The sequence below is a fragment of the Pleurodeles waltl genome, chromosome 6 (assembly GCF_031143425.1).
Source record: "Pleurodeles waltl isolate 20211129_DDA chromosome 6, aPleWal1.hap1.20221129, whole genome shotgun sequence".
Lineage (NCBI taxonomy): Eukaryota > Metazoa > Chordata > Amphibia > Caudata > Salamandridae > Pleurodeles > Pleurodeles waltl.
In genome coordinates, this window is record NC_090445.1 from 20,652,663 (window position 1) to 20,668,786 (window position 16,124).

At 48.0% G+C, this 16,124-nt stretch overlaps 1 protein-coding gene across 3 annotated transcripts in view; it reads left to right on the top strand.

Moving 5' to 3' along the window:
* Positions 1-1,272: 1,272 nt before the first annotated feature.
* The window catches only part of ABL1 (ABL proto-oncogene 1, non-receptor tyrosine kinase), a 243,773-nt gene continuing 228,921 nt past the window's right edge, over positions 1,273-16,124 (top strand). The window contains exons 1-2 of one of the 3 annotated variants that reach the window (XM_069237066.1): positions 1,273-1,546; positions 5,599-6,565. In XM_069237066.1, coding sequence (XP_069093167.1) covers positions 6,430-6,565 — 136 coding nt within the window. In that variant the 5' untranslated portion in view covers positions 1,273-1,546; positions 5,599-6,429. Of the gene's footprint in view, positions 1,547-1,593; positions 1,668-5,598; positions 6,566-16,124 lie in introns of those variants that run through there. The other 2 variants (XM_069237068.1, XM_069237067.1) reach the window with 2 other exon arrangements.

Genomic DNA, 16,124 nt, shown 5'->3' on the forward strand with positions numbered 1-16,124 from the left:
CTTTCTCTGGTGTTTTTCTTATCTTTATCTGTCAATTCACGTTTTACTATCAATCCCTTTTTTTCCCTCTGTATGTGGCAGCCACAAGTTACTTGTCGGGACCCGAAGTGTCAAAGTGGTTTTCCCATTCTGTGTCTGTGGGAAATGTCAGTACATACATGCCCTGGTTCTTTTGCTGCTTATTTCTCTCACCATCTCTCTTTTTTTCTCTAATGTTCATTTTTCTCTTTCTTTTCACACTTCTTTCATTATTTGTTCCATCTTTATCTTCAGTTCGCTAGCTTCCTTTCCTTTTTTCTTTTGTCTCACGTTTGCTCTATTTCTTCTCTTAGTTGTGTTTTAATTTTCTTGTTTTTTCTTTCCCTTCCTTCTTTTATTTCTTCGTGACCCCCTTCTCTTTCTTCCTTTTGTCTGTTGTATTCCTTTCGCTTCTCTTCTTCAAGAATCAATGGAGCAACAGGTGGAGTGTCACGGGAGCCCAGAGCCCTACGGACCTCACTCAACTCTAATTGCTGCTGTATTTTTCTACCAAATTACAGTCAACCATTTCCTTTCCTACTCCTGGGCCCATGACACCGTTACTACGCCCTCTCCATCTTTACTCCTGACTCCCTCTTTCCTTTCACCCTCCAATCCGGCCCAAATTATATTTTTGTTATGGTGTTTCGGGCATTACACTCTAATGCCAAAAGTTTATGTCTGATAAAGGTTTATATGATAATTGTATATGTTTTAAGATAGAAGAAGAAGGTAAATGCAAGTGCTTTAGTTAAATGCTGGGCATATATATATATAGTAGGAAAAGTGGAAATTATGAGGTGGGGTTGACCAATTTATTACCAAGGAATGTGCAGTTGTGAATTTACAACGCCAATAACTCTAACTCGGGCAAACGCGAGGCCAGTTGCGTTGCAAATGCTTGTTTACTTTCTTGGCTGACCATCCGCTGACCAGAACACGGCTCTGGGAAGAACGCATGCGCACAAAATCAAATCTAATACTATTGGTAGCCTTTTTAGAGTCAGGCGGAAAGTCGGGAAGATCAGGGCCTTACCCAATGAGACGTCCCTGAATGCTAAAATGGCCGCAGGTGACGTCTTTCCTCTGCGCATGCCCCTTACGGTCGATGGTTCGGACGTCACAGCGCCCTCTAGTTTCAGATGGCAGGAACTGACATTTTTTATCTGCGCATGCGTTTAGTTTTTAAGGTACTGATGCAGGTTTCGTACGTCATCGCGCCATCTCGTGAAGTAGTACCAAAAGGCAGCAGCGGGCATCTTTCCTTTGCGCATGCGCCTATCATTTCAGGAACTGTCGATGGATTTTTACGTCCCCCCACCCTCTCGCCCAACAGTCCTGTTCCCAACCCAAGATGGCGGCGGAGTTGCGACCGAGGCGGTCTGAGGCCGGCGCCCGGCTTTGAAGCAGGAAGTCCGGGGAGTGATGTGACAGGGGCCGAAGGAGCGGTGGCACCGGTAGAAGGGCAGCACCGGGCCCCGCCAGCGGGAGCAGGGTCGCGCGGAGCCTGAGGCTCCTCCCAAGCCAGGTGGGCAAGTGTCCTGTGGCCTTCCCCCACACTGCCCCCCCCCTCCCCAGGACCCCCACACCCTGCTGCCCCTGGGCTACCTCGTCCCTGCCCTTTTTTCACAGCGGTCCCCGACCAACAGGTAGGTTCCTACCCCTCGACCAGGCTCTGCTGCCCTCTGGACCCCCTAGACACAACTATCCCCCCCTGGACACACCTATCCCCCCCGCCCCCCTAGACACAACTATCCCCCCCTGGACACACCTATCCCCCCCCCCCCGCCCCCCTAGACACAACTATCCCCCCCTGGACACACCTATCCCCCCCGCCCCCCTAGACACAACTATCCCCCCCTGGACACACCTATCCCCCCCCCGCCCCCCTAGACACAACTATCCCCCCCTGGACACACCTATCCCCCCCCGCCCCCCTAGACACAACTATCCCCCCCTGGACACACCTATCCCCCCCGCCCCCCTAGACACAACTATCCCCCCCTGGACACACCTATCCCCCCCCGCCCCCCTAGACACAACTATCCCCCCCCGCCCCCCTAGACACAACTATCCCCCCTTGGACACACCTATCCCCCCCCGCCCCCCTAGACACAACTATCCCCCCCTGGACACACCTATCCCCCCCCGCCCCCCTAGACACAACTATCCCCCCCTGGACACACCTATCCCCCCCGCCCCTAGACACAACTATCCCCCCCTGGACACACCTATCCCCCCCCGCCCCCCTAGACACAACTATCCCCCCCTGGACACACCTATCCCCCCCGCCCCCCTAGACACAACTATCCCCCCCTGGACACACCTATCCCCCCCGCCCCCCTAGACACAACTATCCCCCCCTGGACACACCTATCCCCCCCCGCCCCCCTAGACACAACTATCCCCCCCTGGACACACCTATCCCCCCCGCCCCCCTAGACACAACTATCCCCCCCTGGACACACCTATCCCCCCCCGCCCCCCTAGACACAACTATCCCCCCCTGGACACACCTATCCCCCCCGCCCCCCTAGACACAACTATCCCCCCCTGGACACACCTATCCCCCCCCGCCCCCCTAGACACAACTATCCCCCCCTGGACACACCTATCCCCCCCGCCCCCCTAGACACAACTATCCCCCCCTGGACACACCTATCCCCCCCGCCCCCCTAGACACAACTATCCCCCCCTGGACACACCTATCCCCCCCCGCCCCCCTAGACACAACTATCCCCCCCTGGACACACCTATCCCCCCCGCCCCCCTAGACACAACTATCCCCCCCTGGACACACCTATCCCCCCCCGCCCCCCTAGACACAACTATCCCCCCCTGGACACACCTATCCCCCCCGCCCCCCTAGACACAACTATCCCCCCCTGGACACACCTATCCCCCCCGCCCCCCTAGACACAACTATCCCCCCCTGGACACACCTATCCCCCCCGCCCCCCTAGACACAACTATCCCCCCCTGGACACACCTATCCCCCCCGCCCCCCTAGACACAACTATCCCCCCCTGGACACACCTATCCCCCCCCGCCCCCCTAGACACAACTATCCCCCCCTGGACACACCTATCCCCCCCGCCCCCCTAGACACAACTATCCCCCCCTGGACACACCTATCCCCCCCCCGCCCCCCTAGACACAACTATCCCCCCCTGGACACACCTATCCCCCCCCGCCCCCCTAGACACAACTATCCCCCCCTGGACACACCTATCCCCCCCGCCCCCCTAGACACAACTATCCCCCCCTGGACACACCTATCCCCCCCCGCCCCCCTAGACACAACTATCCCCCCCTGGACACACCTATCCCCCCCCGCCCCCCTAGACACAACTATCCCCCCCTGGACACACCTATCCCCCCCCCGCCCCCCTAGACACAACTATCCCCCCCTGGAGACACCTATCCCCCCCCGCCCCCCTAGACACAACTATCCCCCCCTGGACACACCTATCCCCCCCCCCCCGCCCCCCTAGACACAACTATCCCCCCCTGGAGACACCTATCCCCCCCGCCCCCCTAGACACAACTATCCCCCCCTGGACACACCTATCCCCCCCCCCGCCCCCCCTAGACACAACTATCCCCCCCTGGACACACCTATCCCCCCCTCCCCCCTAGACACAACTATCCCCCCCTGGACACACCTATTCCCCCCCCCCCGCCCCCCTAGACACAACTATCCCCCCCTGGACACACCTATCCCCCCCGCCCCCCTAGACACAACTATCCCCCCCCTGGACACACCTATCCCCCCCGCCCCCCTAGACACAACTATCCCCCCCTAGACACACCTATCCCCCCCGCCCCCCTAGACACAACTATCCCCCCCTGGACACACCTATCCCCCCGCCACCCTAGACACAACTATCCCCCCCTGGACACACCTATCCCCCCCGCCCCCCTAGACACAACTATCCCCCCCTGGACACACCTATCCCCCCCCCGCCCCCCTAGACACAACTATCCCCCCCTGGACACACCTATCCCCCCCCCGCCCCCCTAGACACAACTATCCCCCCCTGGAGACACCTATCCCCCCGCCCCCCTAGACACAACTATCCCCCCCTGGACACACCTATCCCCCCCCCGCCCCCCTAGACACAACTATCCCCCCCGGACACACCTATCCCCCCCGCCCCCCTAGACACAACTATCCCCCTCTGGACACACCTATCCCCCCCCGCCCCCCTAGACACAACTATCCCCCCCTGGACACACCTATCCCCCCCGCCCCCCTAGACACAACTATCCCCCCCTAGACACAACTATCCCCCCCTGGACACACCTATCCCCCCCGCCCCCCTAGACACAACTATCCCCCCCTGGACACACCTATCCCCCCCCCGCCCCCCTAGACACAACTATCCCCCCCTGGACACACCTATCCCCCCCCCCCCCCCGCCCCCCTAGACACAACTATCCCCCCCTGGACACACCTATCCCCCCCGCCCCCCTAGACACAACTATCCCCCCCCTGGACACACCTATCCCCCCCCGCCCCCCTAGACACAACTATCCCCCCCTGGACACACCTATCCCCCCCCGCCCCCCTAGACACAACTATCCCCCCCTGGACACACCTATCCCCCCGCCCCCCTAGACACAACTATCCCCCCCCTGGACACACCTATCCCCCCGCCCCCCTAGACACAACTATCCCCCCCTGGACACACCTATCCCCCCCCCTCCCCCCTAGACACAACTATCCCCCCCTGGACACACCTATCCCCCCGCCCCCCTAGACACAACTATCCCCCCCTGGACACACCTATCCCCCCGCCCCCCTAGACACAACTATCCCCCCCTGGACACACCTATCCCCCCCCCCTCCCCCCTAGACACAACTATCCCCCCCTGGACACACCTATCCCCCCCGCCCCCCTAGACACAACTATCCCCCCCTGGACACACCTATCCCCCCCGCCCCCCTAGACACAACTATCCCCCCCTGGACACACCTGCCCTCCCCTCCCCCGGCTCTGCTGCTCCCTGGACACACCTACCCCCCCCCCCCCCCCCCAACTATACTCCTCCCCCCCCCCAAGGCCCTGCTGCCCCTCCTGGACACACCTACGCCCCCCCCCCCTTTACACACAGGCTCTGTTCCCCCCTGGACACACCTATTTCCCACCCTATTGCCCCTGCCAGACTCCTTACCCAAGAGCCTGGCCTGAGATTTCATTTTAAACCAGAGCCTGATTTGCCGTTTCATTTCACCATACAGCCTGACCTGACGATTCATGACCCCACCATCTCCTCTCCCCCCACAGCCTGGCCCACCATTTCGTGTCACCCCAGAGCCTGGCCTGCCCACTTCCTCTTTGAGGACTTGTGCTTCAAGGCCCACTGTGGCCCTCCTTCCACTGCCAGAGTCTGACTTGTACCATTAACACCTGTCCCCACCCGCCCCACAGAGGCTAGGGTGCCCCACCCCACCTGCTTTTTATCCTTGTTCCTCTCCTTCGTCTACAAAAACTGACTGTACCTACCAGTATCTTGTCAGCTCACTCACAAACCCATCGTGCTTCCAGCATTTTGACTTTCCCCTTCTTTTTCCAGGCTATGGCCTTACTCGACCCGTGTAATTTCTTAAACCAGCCCTTTCTGGTAGTGTCGCCTACTCCTGTGCCGTACCTGCACCTTTGGAGCTTTAACTGGACTCCCAGGATAAATGCCCTTCTTCCGTGGTGATGCGTGTGAAGCAAGAACCCAACGCAGGCTCATGTCCAGCGCCACAGCTAAGCCTTCGACATTCAAGGGATCATCGCTGCCTTGGGGACAATCATCACACGAGTACAAGGGACTGAACCCCGTACCCCATGCTAGGAATTGAAGACAGCCAGGGGGGCCCAGGGCGCATCCTGCAGTGATAGCCTCCTGCTGAAAAACTTGTGTTGCCTGTAAATAACTAAAGGGAGACCTGGGCATCAAGGAATTGCCATTTTATGGTGCTATCTCACAACCACATCAATATGTTGACTCTAATCACTGGAAAACTTGAAACCGTCTTATAAAACAGTTAAATACTTGCAATAACAGATTTCCTTTCTGACCTAATGTACTTTATGCTTTTTACAAAATGACTGTTAAAAATTCCCCATGATCATGAAGCCTCTGTTTGGTACAAGTTGATCATGACTGTTGTACTGCATCATCCTGTATGTCAAATACCACCTATGGCTGATACAGAACCCAGCTTGAACTCTCCCATTCCCTGACAGTGTTACTTGGATTTATTGAACCCAAGGGTGCTTTTATTGATAGTATCTGAAAGCTGTGAACAGGCGCCAGAAGCCAGAAGCCATCCCTGTGCATGTCCAGGCTGAAGTATCTTGTCACCCTTTCTGTCGACCACCCTGCTCCCCGCACGGGGTGGCTCAGCCTAACTTTATGGGGCAGCAGCCTGGCAAAGTGCTTGGGGACCAGAGGAGGCCAACTATGCCCGCCTTGAACTTCATGAAAGGCACCCTGAAGAAGGACCCTACGCGGCATGGGGGCCCGTGCCTGAATATTTTTATGGAACATGGTAAGTTTCCTTTCTTTTGCTGGCATTTTAGGTTACATTCAGTCTTTTGGAGTTTGTATTCTCTAATACAGCCATGGCATCCTGAAGTGTGGTAGTCCTTCATTTTCAACAGCTGCCACAGCTCTGACAAATGAACATATGTTCAAACTGTTTGATACAGAAGTTTAGGGTACAGTCGGGTATGCAGAGTAAAAGTCTAAATTAAATATTTTCTTCTTCACTTGTACAAGTTCTTTTAATTATATGAGTATGATTTTTGACTAATGCTACAGTCCTCATGTTGGCCAGCTGCTTTTTTAGTTTGGTCTAGAAATAGCTTTATCTGTTTTACCAGCCTCGTGCAATAAACACATTTACACATGTGCTTCCGTAGTGGGTCAGTCTTCTTTCTTCACTGGGCCACCCACCTACCATTTCCAGTTCAGTTCCACTCGCAGCTAACTGCAGCATGGGTCAGTGGCTGTTTTGCAGTGATAGGATTTTATCTGATCACATGCGCATCTGCCTAAAAACAAGTGCATTTTAGTACCAGGCTTGGTTGGTCAGTACTTTAGTTGCCAATGCTTTTTTTTTTTTTTTCTTTCCCTTCCTTATCTGTCTCTTATTTTTTTTTAGTCATCCTTATGCAGGGGTGTAGAATTCCTATAGAGCCCCAGGACATATTTGGGGTCAAGGACAAGTTTTCATGTTTAGTTTGTGCTTGGGACAAGTAGGCCCAACCCCCTGCAAAACAAACCCTTTGGCAGCCACTTTCCAGTACCACATTATGGAGCAGGGAAGGGAATTGTCTGCAGTTGAAGTAATATTTGTGTCCATGTGTTTATGCTGTTCAAGCCTGTATTTATGGTTCATTGATGCAAGCCTTTATTATAAGGGTGACACTCTAAATACAAGTTGTAAGCTCGGACCGCACTACTGACAGTGATTCTAGTAAAGAAATATGTACACACGTTTACAAAGTTTAACCATATGAGGTTACATGTAATGCTCCCAGAATGCTGTCTGATTAGATGCACATTTGTTCAGAAGCTTGAAAGCTAGAGTGATGATTCTTTGCTTTCAAAATAAAATATTCTCAAAAGTATGCAACTAGCAAGAAAAGTGTTTTGATAAATTACTGTAAAATTTTAGGTACCATTTCTTTGAAGCATCATTCAGTAAAATGTTTTGATGCATGCCAGTACTTTAAAAAATATTAATATTGGGAAACCAGGTGCAACAAGATTATGGGAGACATGGAAATAAACATTGGCAAAGCCAATAGGTCTGACTTTGGTCAGTTTTTTTTTGGTTTTGTCAATGTGTGTCTTATTTTGATATGGCCTTTGTATTATTGTGGGAGCTGCCGGGCCTTCAGCATTGTAACAAACATTGACAAAAGGCAACAATATTTTTTTGGTCTCAAAAGGCACACATTGTCACAGTCGCTTCTGTCACTGAACTACTTTGTGTGCTTATATGCTCCTTGTGAAAGAGCAGATTGCTATCGCTCACAGTGAAGCCAGCCAATAGATGGATAGAGAGAATTGTAATAAAAACAAAAGGTCTTCGTAAACACCAGAGTTAATTAGGGGCCCAATTGTTAGAGAGAGTTACAAAAAAGCACCTATGGTATATGTCTCCATTTGTGCATATTTACATATTTCATTAATTCACGAGATTTTACAGAAGTAGACTTGGAAATCATACTCCTTGAAAATATTTAGGAACTGTATTTTAGCATGAGCAACTCTGCATGTGTAGGTTTGCTCATGTGAATATATGTTGAGTGGTCACTTTCCCTCCCACCACTTTTTCCCAACCCTGGTAGAAGTTTTACTTCTAACATTGTCTGGAGTAAATATCTAACTTTTCTCAGTATGGGAAAGAATCAGAGAAGAGCTGGTGAAAACCCATAAAACATGAAAATTAGTAGGTTTGTACAGATTTAAAAGGGCATTCCAACCCTGGAACTTTTGCTTACCACTATCTCCAGTCCCAGTATGTAGCCCTGCGGAAAAGTGGCAAAAAAGGAAATTGATAGTATTCAAACCCAATTATACCCAGCTATAGTATTAGCCTTGACATAATCAAACAAGCTATTATCAGAGCTATTATTATATATGTGGTTACTGCGATATAAAATTAAACAAAAAAGAAAATCTGTGCCTATTCCAAGTACAGCTGCATGCCAGGAAACATATGTACTGCACTTTTAACATTGTATGCAATGGTTAATTTAATATTTGGTTTTCCTTGCAAGTATACATCTATCACTTTAGGTGGGGGCGGGGTCATCTTTTCTTTTTAATTTTGTGGCATACACTTACAATATAAAAACAAAAATATAATTATCACTTCAAGCTTACTGATAATAGACCTAATTGTTTTTTCAACGCTTATTAAGGATGGCACTGTTTTTGCTCTTTTTTTACTTTGGTTGTCTTTGTTCAGGACTGTATTTCCAAAACTGTGGCCCGTGCAAATTATTTCCTGTTCTGTTTTAGGAGTATGGGTCGTTCATCCCTTTCTATAATGATGAATGTTCATCCACGGTTCCTCTTATTATGTATTATACACTATGCTTAGCACAGGAGTGTGACCTGTGTAGAGCTGGTTTTTTCCTGCTTGCTTTGCCACATGTTCCTGTTGTGAACAACTGCTGAACTAAGTTACCACCAAGAGTGGCACACAGTGTTGTCCACTTTAGAGGGCATCTACGCTTTGCCCATTATGGGGACTTGGGGAGTGCTCAGTGGGAGTTTAGAGTGAGGGCATCTTTTGTGCCATTGAGTGATTCGTTTTCAAAGAAATACAAACCTTATTAAAACTGCGGCAAGACCACAACTCTTCGCCCACAGTTAAGTGACAGCTGAAAGATAAGGATGTCAGGTTCAATACATACATACATACATACATGCATGCAGTGTTGGTGAACGCTGGATCGAGTGCTGTGCTGGTGACTATAATTGATTCTAATGAGTGGTGGACCAGTGAGGTGCCACAGGTATTATTGCCCATATTAGGCACCTCACAGTCACCAAATGGCAATTTGTGTCTTTCCAGATCATACTGTGATCTACAACAGATGTAATATCACAGAAATACATTGGCACTGGAAAGGCATTCTAGATGGGAGAGAAATACTCCTGTGGTGTAAGCCATGCTGTGATTAACAGTTTCGATACAATGGCTGGAAGAGGTTGGTCAAAAAAAATGCCAGTGCTTGTAGAGCAGGGTTTCCCCAGTTCGCCATCCAATGTTTGTCGGGTTGTGAAAGTTCAAACAAAAAAGATGCTTTTAACTTGTGTATTTATCTTGTCACATATTCTGCACTATAAAGACAGAGGTCACATGTCAGGCTTTTTTTCGGACAAATTGCTGCTTATTTTTTAATACAGTGGAAGGTGTTTAGAGACATCTTTTGCAGTCGGAGAAAGAAATATAAAGTAAATGATAGGACAGTCTAGAAGGGGCACAGGTAGAGTGAAAGGAAAGGCTGTATAGGATGTCATTTTTTGTTACATATAGCAAAACGTAAATACCTGTAAACGAACTGTAGATATTCAGCAGTTAAGAAAGCGAAAAGGAAAACCTTGTTTGTAATGCTGAAGTGTGATGAAAACAAAGATTTTAATAGGGTTTTAATCACCTTACTTGGCGATGCACAAATTATAAATATTTACTGAAACCCGATTGCCAAACATTATCATTTGTGCTCAATATAGTTTCTGCAGTAAAACATATGGTGCTCGGATTTAGTGGCCATTTCAATCAGAATGTCTGCAAATGATTGTGTGCTATCATGCCATGCTTTATTTACATTAAGTAAATGCCTGCCTCATTTCCATTAAAGCTAGATGAGTTGCAAAAGTTCATAGTTCTGAAAATTGAGCCATGGTTCTAAAGTTTGGGAAGCACCGTAAAGAGTGAACTGAAGCCTCCTCCAAGTATACTGTGAGATAATTTACCTGTTTAACAGCTGCGTTGGTAGCCACATCTAAAAATACCGTGGACCGCCACAGAGTACTAATTGTACCTTTTCCTAATGTAAGGCACTCCGATAGCCCACAATCGTCTCACACTCTGGTGGTGTGACATCATCATTTTTATAAAAACTTTGACTAGATTTAAACTTTGATAAGACTGCTCTGATGAAGACCCACGTCCCTTTATCAAATACCTATTCCTTTACTGAAGCAGTGACCACCACTGGTGAGTCAGCCAGTGTAGATCTTTAAAACACGTACCAGCATAGCCTTGCATTGCCACTAGAATTTATTTACAGAGCCAGTCTGACTGGGGTGCATGATGAATTACCACTTTCTCTAGGCAGTTGGCTGACAGCTTGGCAAAGAGCTCACATGGAATTGGGCGGCAGGTCTTTGGTAACCAGGTGTCTATGTCTTCTTCTCCTATAACATCAACAATGGCGTCCACAGAAGCACCTCTACATTTGTGGCTAGGAGAAATCACCAACCGGGCTAGTGATTTCCTATAGCGCGCTCTGTAGAAGGGAACTGAAAAGCCACCTGGACCTGGTGCTTTTCCTTCGGGGAGTGAATGGATAGTCTTTGGACTCACTTCGAACAGCTTCCCTATGAAACCTGTGTTTGTCTTGGATAGCTGTAATTTGAGTTCGATTTTAAATGTTGTACAATTTGCCAAGACCTTCCCTTCTTTGATGAGTTGATAGGGTTTTGTAGGCTTTTGCCACTGTAACCAAATGCCAGCCCTGCAGCTAAGACTCTTGTTATATCCGTGTTTAAAGCTATAGAATTGTGCATAAATGGTTTTGTCTTTCTGACACCAATATTCTTTATTCGGTTAATATCTTTTTCCAAGTAATCACTCCCAACCAATTTACTGTTATGCCTTGTAGGAAGTTGGCTCTGTATGCACTATTTCAAAGTAAGGAATAGTATGCACAGAGTCCAAGGGTTCCCCTTAGAGGTAAGATAGTGGCAAAAAGAGATAATACCAATGCTCTATTTTGTGGTAGTGTGGTCGAGCAGTAGGCTTATCCAAGGAGTAGTGTTAAGCATTTGTTGTACACACACAAGCAATAAATGAGGAACACACATTCGGAGACAATTCCAGGCCAATAGGTTTTTGTATAGAAAAATATCTTTTCTTAGTTTATTTTAAGAACCACAGGTTCAAATTTTACATGTAATACTTCAAATGAAGTTTAAAAAAAAATGTAATTAACGGATGTTCAAAAATCAGGGAAAACAGAGTTAAGGGGGTACATATTTGCTTCACAGAATTCTGAGCCATCTATTTGAAGTTTTGTAATACTGCATCCCCCTTGCTGATATGCCTCTGACATGAGTACCTTAATATCAAACATGTTTGGCTTTAAGGTAGTCACCCCATTGTTTTATTCAAAACATGTGAGCAAGGGATTTCATCCAACCAAAATAATCTAACGGAGAGTACATTATTCAACAATACCTTAAGATCCTGCAATTGTACTATATCACCCTTCCACCTGCCGCAATAAACTAATACCCCCTTCATTTGTAGTTAATTTGAGCCCCTAATGTTAAGAGAGAGAGAATCTGTAGGTGTGAGCCTAAAAGTGTTAAGGTACATCAAGCTAGAAAGGTCAGTCTCAATGAAACCCACATTATACAAACGGCTATGGCCTTTTGTATAAGCACAGCTTAATGTATTAAAATGACAGTACTTTACATCAGGCGTCAAGGCTCCCCACTCTATGTAGAAGTGTCAAGTTTAATTTGTTGTTTTGCACATTTGAGGAAAAACAGCCAAACGCCAATAACAAGAATCAAATATCCCAATCGACAGCAAAAGTGACCTGAGGCTTCCAGAGTCCTCGGGGATACGTCCCATACATTGATTTTCCCATATCCCATTTTGAGGCCTGCATAATGTATAAAAAAACTATCCTCGAGGTGTATTGAGACCAGACCTTATCTGTAGAACTACAGTGATCTTCAACTATGTGAGTTGGTGCACTAAAAATGGAAATCTGGGCAGATTGATATATTAATTACCAGATATACTAATCCACAGATTTTCAAGGGCCCTATGCGAGACTTGCCACATTGATGACTTGTATGCAGGCTAAGTGACCACCTCCGATTCTGCCCTGTTTGAAAGGAAGGATTCCTGGTCTACCGGGTCATAAAACATGAGTCTTGCCCTGATAGGTAATTCTGAGGTGTGTGTAAACATGAGAGGATGAAAAACTATCGGTCTTGGGAATTTGGCATTCCGTACCATTCCATTATCAGGGACTTCTAGAAAGAGAAAGCACACGGTCCTTTTAAATAGAGATACAAAGAATGTGGTATCCAAGAACGTAGGAACTCAACAAGAGTGCAGACTTTGGACAGTTAGTGCGAGGGTCCAGATTGGAGCAGCATCTGGACTCATGTCAGGTGTGCTTCCAGCCATAGAGCTTTGACGCAAACTCTCAAATTATGACTTGGAGGTCTGTTCAAACTTTGGGGGGGTCTGCAAGATGGCACATCTTGTAATCGTAAAACGTAATGAAAGATCAAACCTATTTTTTTTTTTTTTGCTTCCTACAGACACTGCTACACTTTTTTGGCATGCGTCACACTTTGTTGCTTTACAAGATCACGCTGCCCGCTAAAACCCAGCGGAAGATGAATCTTACACTAAGGAGAATTACCACAAGTTGAAATTTGATCCGTACCCAATTCTAGGCTGAAACTCATAGTGGGGTTTGAATACCTGCTCTCGGCTCTTTGATTCCCTTTTAATCATTTTTTCTGTGCTGGTGTTTGGTTTTAGGTATGGTCCTCTTGATTTCATGGTTCAATGTTTTGAGCTCTTGACACTCACTCGCAAGCTCGAAAATGGCCATGCAGGAGACGTTTTTCAATGCCCTGTTCTGGATAATATGAATGCAGTCTCAAAACAGGTTCTTCTCATACACGTCTTTTCTAGAGCTCAGAGGAGCAAGCAGCGACTGCTACTCCTTAAAGGGCCTGACACAAAATCCTTAGTGACTCACTTTATGTAGAGGTATGTTGTATGACCTCTTTGGATGCCATTAGAACCCAGCGATTAACCGCTGCCTTAAATCTTGATCTGATGTCATGTGATTAAAGAGAAATGACTCCATCTCCCTGCGGCCAGTACTAGTCACCCACTGACTCCTGAGGCCTGCAGCATTCCTCTCCAAATACCTCTGTGGTGACCTCATGTCCTCCCTGAACACCTCTGGGACAATCTCATGACCACCTCCAACAACACTGCCTCTCTGCATGTCGAGGGTTTGCGTCCTCGTCTGCATTTACATCCTGGTAACATCCCTTGGAGGGCTTCCACCTTCCCACCCCACGTGCTGCAGATCTTTAGCTTCCTCTGGTCAACTCAGCACTTTACGCGAACAATTAAATTAAAAAATACATCACGCGAGACGTTGTGCAGAGATGTCTGTTTGCTCTCATTTTTCTTTGGGATGAGTCTGCATCGTCCCCTGAGAAGTTCAAGTGGAACGTCTGCTGGACATCCCTACACATGCACATATTTCGTATATTTGGCCCTCACCGTGAGGAATCCGTTTGTGCAAGTCTAGCTCAGATGACATGTTGTGACTCCTTCAATGCTGGGTAGCCCATGCCAAACTTCAGCAAATGGCTGTTCTATAAATGTTATGCAAGGGTGAACTGTACGGCGTGCTTCATTGTAGGTTGCAGGCATATATTCCAGCGTCATCACCCACTCCAATGCACACTTGTGTCCATAGTTTGCTCTCAGCTGTTGCCCTGAATGCTACTCCAAACTTCATGTTTTTGAATCTCCTCCTGCCATAATATACTTGATAAAGTTCTGTCTGTCTGCTTGGAACCATGTCCAGTAGCGAACAAAAACACTGCAAGTTGCCTTCCTTGAGGCTTGCTGCTGCCCTTCCTTGCTGGTGTCTTAGCGTATTTTACCGACTTCCTTCCTATCCACCTTGCAGAGGAATGAAGTGGAACAGGCTTACCTGTCACTACAAACTCTTGGTTTCAAGTGTGTTTCTGTTTACAAGTACTGGGCTGCTTCTTCGTCGCTCTTTGTAGTGCCTTTTGGTAAGACCATGAACTCAGCACTTGACAAGCAGTGCGTGGTAGGCGTACACTGGTATGTAGACAGATGGGCATGTAGGACATAGGAGGGAGGCGAGAACTAGAAGTGTGTCGAGCTAACCCAGGCTAAGTGTCGGAACTACGAGAGATGCAAAAGGAGCATTAACCCGGGCATAGGTCCGCCTCTTCCTGGCCACGCTCAGAGGGCTGTCAATGTACCGCTTTCTGTATATTGTTGTAACTGTTCTAAGACTGATGTATTCCCATCTGGACCTGCTCTAGATGTCTGTGTGGGGACCTCATAAGTGGTGAAAGGCGCTGGCCTCCAGATCTCGATGCTCACCATGGTGCTTACCCTCCTTTTGCTGTTGTCATGTCTGTACTACTGCTGTCTGGTCCACAAGGGCGCCTTGAGGAAGAACCTAGTGACACATTTGGTGACGCATGGAGGGAAAGCTGTTGGAGTGCTTGAATGAAGTCTACTAGGCAAGAACTTCCTACCACCTCGGTGATGGCCATCTCCCATTCCACACGCAAAGATGATGCAGTGGGTGATTGTAGCACTGTACCTACAGCACTAAAAGAAGTACTGGCAAAACAAAATAGATCTGAATTTAATGTGGTAACACAGGCAGCATTACAGCACTAGAGCGAGACACTCAAGAGAGATCCAGGAGGAGCAAACAGACAGGGCTAGAGTTGGAAAGTAGTCCCTCATGAAGTTCAGTTCAAGAAATTGAGTGGAGGCGGAAGGATACATCCAAACTGTCAATACCATTATGTGAGAGATGAGCACTCCACTGTGCTGAACAAAGACATAATTGACAAAGTCCCAAGGCAACAGCTGAAAGAGACTGATCAAAGAAAGCCAGTAATCGGAAGGTTTGGGGAAAAGTCATCTCTGTATGTTGCTAGCAGTAGGTCTGTGTGAAAGCCGTGCTGCTAAAAAGCAAGACCTAAAAAGGCAAAACATGCTGTAACAATATTCATTATCAGCTTACTTAATATTGAGATGAATTGATTGTGAAGGGGATTACTCCAACATGCAAATATGTAGGTTTTAGGTTGTATCATAATGCTGTGCGTGTAAATATAAATGGGGTTCAAACAAGTTGCATTGAGTTTGGGGCCGTCCTTTAAGGTGGGGTTTCACCCACGACTGTTTTCATTGTAAGGAAAGATAGATGGGCGTTTGTAATGTGTATATATATATTTTAAAGCGATTATTACTGTTCGTCTATGGGTAAGTCAACGCAGCATTGCCTAAACTTGTCTGTGCAATTAATGAGAAATAATTGATATTTTCCGGTTACTTACTACATGCCGGAATTATGTGCAGATGTATAGGATGGAGTATCTTCTGCTATGATGACCCAGCCATAAGTAAACCTAGTGTGCTGCTTTCACTCCTCTTTCAAACATCTCACAACACACAATCACAATGTCTTCAGATGGGAACAGGATAGAGAATGCTGGCTGATAGCATCTTTGCTCTTCTGGACAAATGG